This window comes from Egretta garzetta, unplaced genomic scaffold, assembly GCF_000687185.1.
Source record: "Egretta garzetta isolate BGI_Z169 unplaced genomic scaffold, ASM68718v1 scaffold643, whole genome shotgun sequence".
In the NCBI taxonomy this organism is placed as follows: domain Eukaryota; kingdom Metazoa; phylum Chordata; class Aves; order Pelecaniformes; family Ardeidae; genus Egretta; species Egretta garzetta.
This window is the reverse complement of record NW_009259119.1, coordinates 11,881-25,613: the sequence shown is the minus strand read 5'-3', so window position 1 is coordinate 25,613 and position 13,733 is coordinate 11,881. Positions and strand designations below refer to the sequence as shown.

General features: G+C 53.7%; 1 protein-coding gene across 1 annotated transcript in view; it reads right to left on the bottom strand.

The window, feature by feature from the left end:
* Window positions 1-13,733, bottom strand: part of SNRNP200 (small nuclear ribonucleoprotein U5 subunit 200) — a 26,412-nt gene that overhangs the window by 10,086 nt on the left and 2,593 nt on the right. Inside the window, 19 exon segments of the mRNA XM_035891126.1 lie at window positions 776-964; window positions 1,344-1,475; window positions 2,043-2,153; window positions 2,282-2,431; window positions 2,819-2,942; window positions 3,519-3,712; window positions 3,978-4,148; window positions 4,511-4,666; window positions 4,803-4,940; window positions 6,687-6,860; window positions 7,089-7,172; window positions 8,066-8,202; window positions 8,388-8,487; window positions 9,154-9,306; window positions 9,594-9,692; window positions 10,297-10,352; window positions 10,612-10,804; window positions 11,075-11,246; window positions 11,785-11,948. Of these exon segments, the coding sequence (XP_035747019.1) occupies window positions 776-964; window positions 1,344-1,475; window positions 2,043-2,153; window positions 2,282-2,431; window positions 2,819-2,942; window positions 3,519-3,712; window positions 3,978-4,148; window positions 4,511-4,666; window positions 4,803-4,940; window positions 6,687-6,860; window positions 7,089-7,172; window positions 8,066-8,202; window positions 8,388-8,487; window positions 9,154-9,306; window positions 9,594-9,692; window positions 10,297-10,352; window positions 10,612-10,804; window positions 11,075-11,246; window positions 11,785-11,948 (2,697 nt within the window).

Here is a 13,733-nt window from a genome sequence, read left to right as displayed (position 1 = left end):
GGGCTCCAGCCCTCAGAGCATTTTAGTAGCCCTCCCCTGGCCCCGCTCCAACAGCTCCATGTCCTCCTTGTGCCGAGGGCTCCCGAGCTGGACACAGGGCTCCAGGGGAGGTCTCCCCAGAGCAGAGCAAAGGGGCAGGATCCTGCTGCATCAACATTCAACCAGAGCTTGGAAGCCCAGCAGCGCCATACAGAACTCTTCTCCAGTACCAGAAAAAGATTAAGGAATTAAAAAATTAAAAAACCCCCACCTTCCACATGCAGACTTCTTCCCCAGTGTCCTTTCTCACGTGCAGAACTCTGCGTGCTCTGAATTACAGAAGCATCTACCCACTTGAGGATCCTGCTGCATCAACATTCAACCAGAGCTTGGAAGCCCAGCAGCGCCATACAGAACTCTTCTCCAGTACCAGAAAAAGATTAAGGAATTAAAAAATTAAAAAACCCCCACCTTCCACATGCAGACTTCTTCCCCAGTGTCCTTTCTCACGTGCAGAACTCTGCGTGCTCTGAATTACAGAAGCATCTACCCACTTGCCTGACACACCACCCAGCTCCCTGCCCCCCCAGCCAGCCTTACTGGCTGCCAGTTCTCACGGCTGCCCTTCCAGATCTCTTAAAAATTTGCTCCCCAAAGGTTGGAAATTTCTTTGCTCCCATACTATGACAACATCTTTCCCCAACACGGATCATCCTTTGGCCCCTGTAATTCCCACTGGCTCTCTGGGTGCAACAAAGGGCACACACAGGTGGGGAAAGCAAAGATTCGCACTCGCCTTTGCGTTCTGGACATTGCCGAGCACAGTCTCTGCGTTCAGCATGTCTGGGAGCTTCGACACCATCTGACTTTCAATGGGGAGCTGCTGGTTGAGCAGGGACAGGTAATACTGCAGCTCGCCGTGGGATGTGATGAGGATCCCCTCTCCTTTGGTATCGTACTGAGGCCTCCCGGCACGCCCCAGCATCTAAGAAACAAAAAAGCGAGGTCAGCAAAACAGAAAAGCTTTTAGCTTGGCAGTTTCTCCTTGCTGCCATGTCCTGGGGCCTTACTGCCAGACTGCTCAGTCTGCTCTTACTTCTAGCTGGCAGGAGACACAGAGAAGTCTCTCAGATGTGTCTGGGCACGATACTGGGAGAGGAATCATTTGTCCAGTCTCCTACTGGTCTGTTTTTCCTCTGCCCTCACAGCAGGGCTGTTCCCCAGAACAGCTGAGATTATCTGACAGTAGAGAACAGGGAGTGACTGCACTAAGAAAGTACAAGAGCAGACCTCAAATGTGCCTCAGTGGGAAAGGGAAGATCCTGCCCCGGGTGCTGACAGCACCTTTGTTACCAGAACTTCACCTGCAGGATGTCCAGAGCACCCAGCTCGGTCCAGCGCCCCTTCTCGGGGCTGTACACCTGCGTCCCCTTGATGATGACAGTGTGAGCAGGCAGGTTCACACCCCAGGCCAGCGTGGCTGTGGAGACCAGCACCTGCAGGAGCAAAACAGTCATCAAAACCAGGTAGAAGCCTTTTCCTAGGGAAAAAAAGGGGATCTAAAACGCTGCTCCTGACATTAGAGACAGGCATGAAAGGGACAAAGTCTGAGAACGGTGACTGTCTTGACGCTCGGCAGAGGAAGGTCAGATAAACAGCAAGATCTTTGCCCAAATTTCCCAGCCCAACTGCATCACCCTGAGAAAATCCTTTGCCTTCCATTTATAACGCAGCCAGGGAATTGCTTGGATGGGGTCTGGCCAAAGTGGCAACTGTGGAGGAGGCAGCCTGCTTCTGGGACAGACCTCTAGCTTTAAACACTCAGCTAGGCCTAGGGGGGAAGTTTCCTCTCCGCTCCCAGTCATGAGCTTTTAGTTTCTATTCTTTACATGAAAATCAAAGGCTACCTTCATCAGGCACCAGCTCCAGTAGAGTGGGATGGGGGGTGGCTATGCTTGACCCTCTTGAGTTTGCGCAAAGGGCTATTGGAAAACATGGCTCAAGAGTTTCTTGTGAAGTACCTACCCCGAACACAGTAATTCCTCCTAGGAAGTGAGGCTCACCTGAATGTGCTTGTCAGCAAAGAGATCCTCTACCAGCGTCCGGTCCACTCGAGTCATCCCGGCATGGTGAATGGCGAAGCCGTAAGGAAGCAGGTCCTTCAGCTCCAGGTTCTGCAGCAGAAACACAGAACCCACCTCTGGGTTTCCTGCCCGAGCTGAGCAATACCGGGGAGAGAAGAAGCAACACAAGCTGTGCTCCTGCTATAGCTGTGTCAGAACAGCCCCAGACGGGCAGTTACCTTGCACTGCTCGGCTTCGGTCCTCAGGACCTCGGTGGAGGCTGAGCCCTCCCGCAAGAAGAGGCCCAGGGTATCTTTCTCCAGGCACATGTCCCTGATGGCCCGGGCTGTCTTCCCGGTCTCCTTCCTGGAGTGAACGAACACCAGCACCTGTTAAACAAGCACACGGCACCATCGCTGAGAGAGGAATTGCTACAGCTGCAGCTGGCAAAGACACTTTGACCCAACCCACTCCCAGTGTTCAGGGTGGGAAGAGATTGAGAATTAGTCCAGACGCCCTGTGAACCAGGCACAGAGCTCCTGATCCGATAGGGCAGCATCAAAAAAACTCCCTCATCCTAACAGGAAAGGTCATACGTCCGCTGGCACAGAGAGAAAACCTGTGCTCCTTCCCGTCTCAGCTGCCATCGACCACCCAAACCGACCCTCTTCTCCACTGCCGCTTTTCTGCAGCGACAGCAACTCGAAGGAGTCTCACCAGCAACAGGCAAGAACCAGGATTAAGTGCGTCAGGAGCAATAAAATAAAATATCAAACCTGGTTCTTTCCGGCATGCTCCATAATCTTCTCATAAACAATCTCATTCATTATCTGGAAGCGTTTGATTGCTTTCTTCTCTGTTATACCCACATAGGTCTGCTCTAGGGGCACCGGTCTGAAGCTGTAAGGAAAAAAGTCAAGTCCATAAAAGAGCAGAAGAATGGAGAAACCCTGATACAAAGGTCTAGCGAAAAGGCATCCTGCATTCTGTGCTACCAAGTTCAATACGCTTCCTTTGTGCCTCAGTTCACTCGGAGATTTGATGGCTCCAGTTAGGTAACACAGGCAGTTAACAGGTATTCCTAGTTCCTGGGATCCATTTGCTACACAGACACTTGGGGAGCAAAAATGGTGTTTCAGGAACTACCACCATCCTATTTTAGGCTTCCTTCCAACAGCTTCTGCAGCACACGGGTACACCAGAGTTTATCCACCTTCTCTAAAGCACCTTCTTGCAAGTACGACAACGCAGGAACCCTGGCACCCATTTTGAGGCTGCATTTAACTGTTTTTACTCCTGAATGTGCATTTACTGGCACATGTAAGAGCAAATAAACACAGGTTGAAGGCCTGGCGAGACCCTGGCACCATCTGATAGATGAAGGGTCAACAGTCTCCACAGCAGGCAGGTCTTGCCCAGCTCTCCAAAGCTACCCACCATCCCATTGCAAAGATCTCTCCCGGCTTTCCACGGTACCTGTTATCAAAATAGAACAAGCCTTTGGCTGGGTCCACTCTCAGGAATGTAGCCACATCCTCGTAGTTGGGCAGGGTGGCACTCAAGCCAACGAGCCTCACGTCCTCCTGAGTCATCTCGATGTTGCGGATGGCTCTGGCTACCAAAGACTCCAGAACAGGTCCTCGGTCATCGTGCAGTAGGTGTATCTCATCCTAAAGAGAGGAAGCAGGAGCAGAGTTATCCCCGCTCCAAACAGGCCCTATTTACCCATTTTTCTCTCAGTTTCTTAGCAGACCCGCTTGCGTGGCCCAAGGCACGCTCATCCCACAGCTCAAAGCCTGAGTCTTCCCACAACCAAGCACCGGAGACATCTTCAACTGCTAGGGCACCTTCAGGAACCACAATGCCAAAAGACCCAGCGCCCATCATCGTCCCCCTCCTCCACACCAGGGCGTTGCAGGCGCCAGCGCAGCTCACCAGGATGACCAACCGCACCAGCTGGGTATAGGTGCGTTCTCCTCCCTTGCGGGTGATGATGTCCCACTTCTCCGGGGTGCAGACGATGATCTGGGTAGCGCTGATTTCCTCCTTGCACAGCTGGTGATCCCCCGTCAGCTCAGCCACGTTGATGCCGTAAGTCGCCAGGCGCTAGGAGGAAGCCCACAGGGCGGTTAAGCCGGATAAACGCACGTTCCCCAGGGCTGTGTTAGAGCAGAGGAGCCCCGAGACGCTCCGCAGTTTCATGCTCGTCCCACTACAGCGCTGGAAGAAATAGGTGCATTTCCTAGCCCAGGCTGACATCCAAAGCTGGTCTCAACACACACTCAGAACCCAGTGAGAGCAGACTGCACGAACAGAGATTAAAGGTGCAACCCAAACTCATCCTCTCCCAACAAGCTTCTGCCAGAGCTTATACCCTTCCGTAAGCATAACCTAAGGAAGCCACCGCAATAAAGCTCATCTTCCCCAGCCTGCAGTTCAAGCAGGAGCAGGACCAAACCTCTCCTTACCTTCCCAAAGCTGCCCACCATCTCCTGCACCAAGGACCTCATGGGCGCGATGTAGATAATCTTGAAGTCGTCCACGTTGATGGTGCCATCGATATTAATGTGTTTCCCTATTTCTCGCAACATGCACATGAGCGCCACGTTCGTCTTCCCAGCGCCCTAAAACACAAGCAGAACCGGTCCCATCAAATTCATGTCCTCTACAGGGTAAAGGTTCGCCTGGAGCAGCCAACCTTTTCTGCTCAAAGACATCATCCTTCTGTATTCCCCACCACCCAAATATCAGGATCCTTACCGTGGGAGCACACAGCAGCAAATTCTCATCTGACTCCAGCGCAGCGCGGTAGAGTTTGCTCTGAATACGGTTCAGTGTTTTAAACCCCTCGAATCCAGCCTGGGCGTATTTGGGCAACTTTTCCACAGAAACCAATTGCTGAAAAGGGAAAACATCGAGCTCAGTGCCTTGGTTTCCGTACCTGCAGGGCATATGGGAGACCTCAGAGACACCCTGGGGAGCAGCAGGGTCACGTTGTCTCCAGACGGCCAGAAGAGAAGCCCCGTGCCCAGGGATCGTGGAGCAGGTTAGGAAGAGATCAAACGAGGTTCATTAGCTGGCCCGCACACTCTAATGAGTACAAGTTATAGTTGGCTACACCATCAGAAAAGCGAATCCCCACCGCGTTCTCCTGATGGGACAGATCAGAGGACGTTTCTGCTGCAGGCAATTTATCACAAGGCACGCCATGAATCAGCCAGGTCTCCAGCCCACACTGCACCTCACAGCAAGGAGGGAGCAAAAGCAGAGCCGAGGGCTCAGCAAAGCAGGGGCAAGGGAGGCCCAAGACAGAAACCACCCGCACAGGACACACACTCCAGAAGTGAGAAACCAGAAATCGGGAACTCTCTTCAGCCACCTGAAATCTCTTCGCTTAAAGTGACAGTTCCTCAAGAAATCTGAGAGGGCATCACAGCCCCATCAAAGCCTGCTGAGTCCCAGGAAGTATCTGTCACGATATGTGCAACAACTCGTAGAGTCACAGAATGGTTTGGGTTGGAAGGGACCTTTAAAGGCCATCCAGTCCAACCCCCTGCCACAAGCATGGCCATCTTCAACCAGATTGGGTCGCTCAGAGCCCAGTCCAGCCTGACCTTGAACATTTCCACCTCTCTGGGCAACCCAGGCCAGTGCTTCACCACCCTCAGTGTAAAAAATGTCTTCCTTAAAAAAATCTAAGAAAGTCTAAAAAAATCTCCCCTCTTTCAGTTTAAAACCATCACCCCTTGTCCTGTTGCTACAGACCCTGCTAAAAGTCTGTCCCCATCTTTCTTACAAGCCCCCTTTAAGCACTGAAAGGCTGCATTCAGGTCTCCCCGCAGTCTTCCCTTCTCCAGGCTGAACAACCCTGACTCTCTCAGCCTCTCTCCATAGCAGAGGGGCTCCAGCCCTGGGATCACTTCTGTGGCCTCCTCTGCTCCAGCAGGTCCATGTCTGTCCTGTGCTGAGGACCCCCAAGCTGGATGCAGGGCTCCGGGGGGGCTCTCACCAGAGCAGACAGGCAGGACCCCCTCCCTCGCCTGCTGGCCACGCTGCAGGGGGTGTAGCCCAGGAGACGTTGGCTTTCCAGGCTGCCAGCACACACGCCTGGCTCACGGCCAGCTTTTCATCCCCCAGTATCCCCAGGTCCTTCTCAGCAGCTGCTCTCCATCCCTTCATCCCCCAGCCGGGTGCAGGACCTTGCACTTGGCCTTGTTGAACCTCACAAGGTTCACACGGGCCCACTTCTCCAGCTTATCCAGGTCCCTCTGCGTGTCAACCACACCACTCAGCTTGACATCATCTCCAAATGTGCTGAGGGTGCACTCAATCCCACTGTCTATGTCATTGATGAAGATATTAAACAGTACTGGTCCCAGTATGGACCCCTGAGGGACACCACTCTTCACTAATCTCCATCCAGACATTGAGCCATTGACCGCCACCCTCTGGATGCGACCATCCAGCCAGTTCCTCATCCACCGAACAGTCCATCCATCAAATCCATCTCTCTCCAATTTAGAGAGAAGGATGTTGTGGGGGACCGTGACAAAGGCCTTATGGAAGTCCAGATAGATGACATCAGTCATCTGGTCACTCAACACGCCTCGTGCTAAACGAGGGGGAACAAAGCAGGTCACCTACCTCTTCGGAGCCAAAAGGCTTTGGCTTCAGGGCAGGCACATGCACCTCCTCGTAGCCCTTGCGCTGCCTGCGGAAGGAGCCGTCGGGGAGCTGGCATCGCTTGTTGGCCATGAAGTGACTACCTTGGGCAAACACCAGATCCTCCAAATCCAACACCTGCCGGGGAGCCAGCGCCTGGAAACAGCAACGGGAAAGGGGCAAGGATTAGAGAACAACTGTCTCCTGCCATTTGCACCCTGGGACCAACAGAAAAGCAACTGCATCCAAGTGGGAAAAGTCTCTTTAGCACATCAGGGAAACCCTTAGTATCTTAGTATCTTCCTGCCCAGGCCACTTCGAGTACTCATTTACTGAGGATGCTCGTCAGAAGGGCTAGGAGCAGATGACTTCAAAGCGTTTTACCTCTCCTCCTTGGTCTAGATCCATGGTCTCCAAGTCAGTATCCATCCGGGATTGACGAACACGCTCCCGGCGAGAACGTTCCTCCTGTGTGAAGAGATGAGAGTTCAGCCCTGGGGAAGAGCTGCCAAGCATCCACCGTGGACTGCCAGGCTCTCCTGTCACACACAGCTTTGCACCCCACAAGTCTGCACAACCAGAGTGCCATGAGCTGCTTTTTCTTTCAAGCACAGGCATTCATGTAACCAGGGCCAATAATTTTTGGCAGTAGAAACTAATGCCCCCAAGGCCGAGGACATTAACTCGCCTTCCAGAAGAGCAGATGAAAGGAAGCAGGGAGCGAAGACACACAAACCTGCAGTGCCCCAGCCAAAGCCTGGCCTGCTGCACGCCAGCAGCGCTCCTCAAACACAGAGACACCAAACTGGCCCCTCATGTCAACATAATCAGGGGTTTTTGTAGTAACAAAGCAGGAATATGGTATTAATCCCCCATAAAACCAACACCCAAATCAGTCCTAGAACTGCTATCACCCATAGGGCAAGCAGAGCTAATCCTGCATGGCAATAAACCTGTTGAGCATCACATTACAACGCCAGGTAATTAGGAGCTCATCAGAGGTGACCAGGGTGTTTTATTGCGGTGAGCCTCGCAGCCATGAGGCCCAGAGGTAAAACGGTGCTGTTACAAGACAGTTCACAGCAGCGTAAAAATGTGAAACTTGCAGATATTGACATTTTCCTGAAAAAGCAGACGTATGAATGACTCAAAAATAAGAAGTGGTAAATATATCGCCCTCTCAGCTGAGTCTCAGCCATCACCTAAGCAACGTTTCCTATGGTTTCAAGATCTCAGCTGAGTCAGCAAGCTCCTCTCTCATGAACAGCACACCAAACACGCAGCCCAAGGATGACCGCAGACGGCAGCAAGAATCCCACAATTCCTCCTCTCGTCCTGCCTGAGGTTCCCTCTACCCTTACCCGGATGAGATCCTCCTTCTCCGTCTCGTGCAGCTGATACAAGAACTTCGACAGCTCAGGATCCGCTTCCATCTTCCCCATTATCCTTTCTTTTTCAGCTTCACTTTGTGCACTGGCCAGCAAAGTGCAGTACAGGACTGGTGAGAAAAAAAATCAAGGGATGGCAGCGGGGGTTAAGTGTTGAACCAAAAGCAGGGAGCATATAACAAGGCCCCAAGCTTCACAAAGCAAGACCGATGGCAGTTAAGAAGCCTCGGGTTGCACTAGAATCAGAACAGCAGGGAAAGAACGAGGTGGGACAGTTAAAGGGAACAGCACTCACTCATCATCCGGTGCTGGCGCAAGACTTTAATGAAGTCAAAGGTGTTAAAGCCCAGGAGCAGAACAAGCTGGTTCTCACATTCCCGGTCATCGCTTGCGGTCTGGGAAGAGAAGAAATGAGGAACAAGTGGTTACCTCTTCAACCCACAGAACGAGAACCCCTCACTTCACACAGAACTGAACTCGAGCGGAGCTCAACAGCAGCTACACGCAAGACTTAAGTACCCGATTCAGACTGCAAATAAAAACCCCACCCGCTCTGATTCCCCTTCTTCACTACGTCCAGCGCACACGAACCTCAGCACCAAAATTAGCAGGGGAACAGACCCAACTTAGGATGATCTCCCAGCAAACACAGACAAAAACCCCAATCATCTTCCCCTTAGAAGATTTCATAGAATCATAGAATGGTTTGGGTTGGAAGGGACCCCCAGAGGTCACCCAGCCCACCCCCCCTGCAGGAGCAGGGACACCTTGAACCACATCAGGTTGCTCACAGCCCCGTCCAACCTGGCCTGGAATGTTCCCAGGGATGGGGCCTCCACCCCCTCTCTGGGCAACCCCTGCCAGTGTTCCAGGTTTCTGTGAATTAAGGCTATGCCCAACCCAATCCAGCATTTATCTATCTTGGTGGCAAACATGGCACATCCACAATTGCATTTAATTTGAAGAAACATAGGTAACGAGTTGTTGGGGCAAATTCCTCTCTTCCAGACAGAGAGGTATTCCAAGGCGGCTGCAATCCTGCAGCTCAGGTGGCCACTGACCTTCAAGATCTCCAGCACTTCATCCGCCTTCTTCTGGGAAACAATGGCATCATCGTAGAAACGGCTCAGCTGCCGCTGGAGCCAAAAGGCGTCGATGTCTCGAGGATGCAGATCCTTCTTCTTTGAACTCATCAGCTCACCCGATGCCACAAGCTTAAAAAAACCCCCACAAAAACATGATCTTCCTCTGAGAGGAAAGCAGGCACGTGACCTTTGGGCTTGGGAGTGAGCATCTGGGGCCTCTCGCTACCCCAGCAGATGCAACTGCGCAGCTGCCAGAGCTGTTAATTTTATTAACGTTCATTTTGGCCTTCATCCAACAACAACTTCGAGGCTCCTCCCCGCAAATGACCTTAACTCCATCCATAGACCAACAGGTTCCCCAACCCTCCTCCAGATGATCCCCAAAACTACATTTCACGTGTTTCTCAGCAACTCACGTTGGCCGAGAGGGTGCAACGGACAACGGCTTCATCTCCCTCCATGTCATCATCGGACGCCTCGTCACGCACTTCGCCGTAAATGTCCTCATCGCCTTCCTGTTGAAAGAGGAGTTCCAGTAAGCGGCTTTTGCAAACATCAAAGAGCAGCTTTTCCTCGACAGAAATGAATAATCTGGCAACTCATTGCCGAGGGGAAACAGCCTGGCTTGTGCTGTTAACAGGAACTTAATGCTGTTGTTCAGGTAAAGGACCACATGATAAGATTATTTCTGCTCTCTACAGAGAGATTTTGCCAGCAGCTCCTCCAACAATTTCATGTTTGTCTCTCTTCTCATTCCCTCAGCCCCTTCCAAAAAGCTCCCAGGGAGCATTTCTACGAAACACATCCAGCCAGCGCACTTGAATGTCTCTCTTCCTCCCAATCTGTCAAATTTCCCCACAAGATCTAAATATCACCATCTGTTTTCCATCATGCTGACTCACGATAAGCCTTGGATTAGCCGGATAATCAACAAATCCTCCCCAAGACAGGAAGCTGCATCTAAAATAGTCTGGCTTCTCCTTCCTGGCAGAGACATCCCAGCCCGAGACGATGCTTCCCAATGAGTAAAACGGGACAAATGCAGTCCCTGGGGAGGGGCTCGGAGCGAGGGGACAGGGCAGAGACTCCGCTGCCACCCTGCAGCCTCTCATCTCGTACCTCCTCATCAGACTCGAACTGCACATTCACCCCGTACGTCTCATCAATGTTGTCATCTGCAAGGGAGAGTGGAGTTAAGTCATCGGCAAATCTGGGCATCACATGCAAGGTTCACGGATCCGTGCACCCGCCCACACCTCTGTGCATCCAAAAGATGAAAAGAACACTGTTTTGGGGCTTGAAAATTGTTCAAATGTTTTTCTGGCTTCTGTGTGGGTAAACACTACCCGGAGGAAGGCTGAATTTGGCACCGTAACCTGACTTTCTGCCAGCCCCAGCCCCGAAGCCGCAGCCCACGACAACGCTTTCCCATACCCATGTTCTGGATTTCCTTGTCTCCGCCATAATCCGTGATCTTCTTCCCCAGGTTCACCAGCACGTGGTAGCGGGTATCATCGGTCTGTCCCAGCAGCAGATCGATCTCCTTCCGCCTCTCCTTATCACGCAGCTTCTCGTTCTTCAGTACCGCCAGGACCTCGTCGGCAGCTCCGCAGAGGATGTCACGCGGCTGCAGAAGGAATAACGCGTAGGACAGAGAAGAAATTTGCTACGTGAAGGGTATGGGTTGGTCCCTCCTATTTCTGGACCCTCATATAAGCGCTGAAAGGCAACCCCCGCAACGAAGGCACCATCGCAACGTCCCCAAACCCAAAAACCAGCACTGACAGAGCTAAGCGGGATTATGGAGAAGGATTAAAACATCCAAGGGCTGGATCTTACAGGCTTTGAACCCTCTGCCGGAGCAGGGACACCCGTCCCAAGGCGTCCCCATCCTCACCTGGTCCCCAAGAGCCGCCTGAATGAAGCTCAGCAACACCTCGTAGGTCTCACGGGTCTCCTTGGTTTTGGGTTTGTAGATGATGCCCACCATCTCATCGATGCCCTCGGAGAGCAGGGTGTAACCCTTCATCTTGTTGATGTCGTGCCTGTCCTCATCACGCTTCCTTCTCCTGGAAAGTGGGGCAGGGAGGAGAGCACCTGAGTCAGCCCCACAGCAGAGCCCTGCTCCCCCTATTTCAAGTGCGGTTATTCAATTTTATTTGAGAAATAAAGGAGAGAAATAACTATTTTTTTAATTTTTCACTTCAAATTTAGTTTCTCAATGCAATCAAGAAACCTGCCTGGGTCAACCCTGCCGCAGAGCCCTGCTCCTGCTATTTTGAGTGTGGCTTTTATTTGAGAAATAAAGGACAGAAATAATGATTTGTTAATTTTTCACTTCAATTTTAGTTTCTCGACACAGAGCAAGTAACTCCAAATGAAGCAAATAATGCCCCTGTATCTTCCAAGTTGGCTTTTTTTTACTGTGTTCACGCCACCAAAACATTTCCTACCACAAAATATTCCCAACGCCACTGAATTCTACCCCGTCGATACCACTAAAACAAATCAAGGCTGCATTATTCAAAGACAGGAATGGAAAACACATCACCAGAGTGGTTTTCATACAAATGCAGTTCTCAGGCAGGACCCTGAGCTCGCACTCACTTTGCTCGTCTCTCCTCCTGCATCTGGGGTTTGGTTCTCTGGGCCTTGTCCCCCATGCGGGTCCCCTCCAGTTTGCCCACCAAGGAGAGGACTTCCCCTGTCGGCTCATCCCGCCGAGTCCGGTCAATCAGTGAACGGTCGGCTTGAAGGACGAGGTTGGAGTTCTATGAAGGGAAAAAAAAAAATAAAAGAAGAAGGGTTGATGGGGGCCAGGGAGGAGCTGATGTGGGTCCTGCTGAGGGCCATGGGGAGCTGATCAGGGCCATGGGTCCTGTCATGGGGGGGTTGATCGGAGCCATGGATCCCACCGTGAGGGGTTCACTGGGGCTCTGGGGGGCTCGTTGGGGTTGTGGGTCCTGCTGTGGGGGGCTGATCGGGGCTGTCGGTGCCGCCATAGGGGGCTCATTGGGGTTCTGGGTCCTACTGGGGGGGGCTGATCAGGGCTGTGGGTGCCGCCATGGGGGGCTCATTAGGGTTGTGGATCCTGCTGTGGGGGGCTGATCGGGGCTGTCGGTGCCGCCATAGGGGGCTCATTGGGGTTCTGGGTCCTACTGGGGGGGGCTGATCAGGGCTGTGGGTGCCGCCATGGGGGGCTCATTAGGGTTGTGGATCCTGCTGTGGGGGGCTGATCGGGGCTGTCGGTGCCGCCATAGGGGGCTCATTGGGGTTCTGGGTCCTACTGGGGGGGGCTGATCAGGGCTGTGGGTGCCGCCATGGGGGGCTCATTAGGGTTGTGGATCCTGCTGTGGGGGGCTGATCGGGGCTGTCGGTGCCGCCATAGGGGGCTCATTGGGGTTCTGGGTCCTACTGGGGGGGGCTGATCAGGGCTGTGGGTGCCGCCATGGGGGGCTCATTAGGGTTGTGGATCCTGCTGTGGGGGGCTGATCGGGGCTGTCGGTGCCGCCATAGGGGGCTCATTGGGGTTCTGGGTCCTACTGGGGGGGGCTGATCAGGGCTGTGGGTGCCGCCATGGGGGGCTCATTAGGGTTGTGGATCCTGCTGTGGGGGGCTGATCGGGGCTGTCGGTGCCGCCATAGGGGGCTCATTGGGGTTCTGGGTCCTACTGGGGGGGGCTGATCAGGGCTGTGGGTGCCGCCATGGGGGGCTCATTAGGGTTGTGGATCCTGCTGTGGGGGGCTGATCGGGGCTGTCGGTGCCGCCATAGGGGGCTCATTGGGGTTCTGGGTCCTACTGGGGGGGGCTGATCAGGGCTGTGGGTGCCGCCATGGGGGGCTCATTAGGGTTGTGGATCCTGCTGTGGGGGGCTGATCGGGGCTGTCGGTGCCGCCATAGGGGGCTCATTGGGGTTCTGGGTCCTACTGGGGGGGGCTGATCAGGGCTGTGGGTGCCGCCATGGGGGGCTCATTAGGGTTGTGGATCCTGCTGTGGGGGGCTGATCGGGGCTGTCGGTGCCGCCATAGGGGGCTCATTGGGGTTCTGGGTCCTACTGGGGGGGGCTGATCAGGGCTGTGGGTGCCGCCATGGGGGGCTCATTAGGGTTGTGGATCCTGCTGTGGGGGGCTGATCAGGGCCGTGGGTGCTGCCGTGGGCGGATGGCAACCCCATCCAGAGCCCTGGCAAACCCTGCAGGGCTCCTCACCACCACAGGCACCCGGTTCCTTTTAACCCCACACGCTCCGCCTTGCTCCCGGCACAACTCATTTGCATTTTCATTAACCAGGGGACGGTTATTTACCCCCCACCCCACCTCAAGCGCGGGTTTAGACTTTTAAGCTGGGACTGAGCCACTCGGGGCTCGTTTCAGCTCCTCCCCCGGGAGCTCCGTTACCGCTCGGTGCCCGGCAAGTCCCGGTTTAAGGGGGAAAAGGCCCGCAAAAAACCCTAAAAGATGGGTTTGGCCCTCGGGCACCGCCCCGGCCCCGGCCAAGGGCCGTTACACCGGGCTCTGCTCACGCAGGCCGCTTCCGCGGGGGGAACCGCGGCCGCCC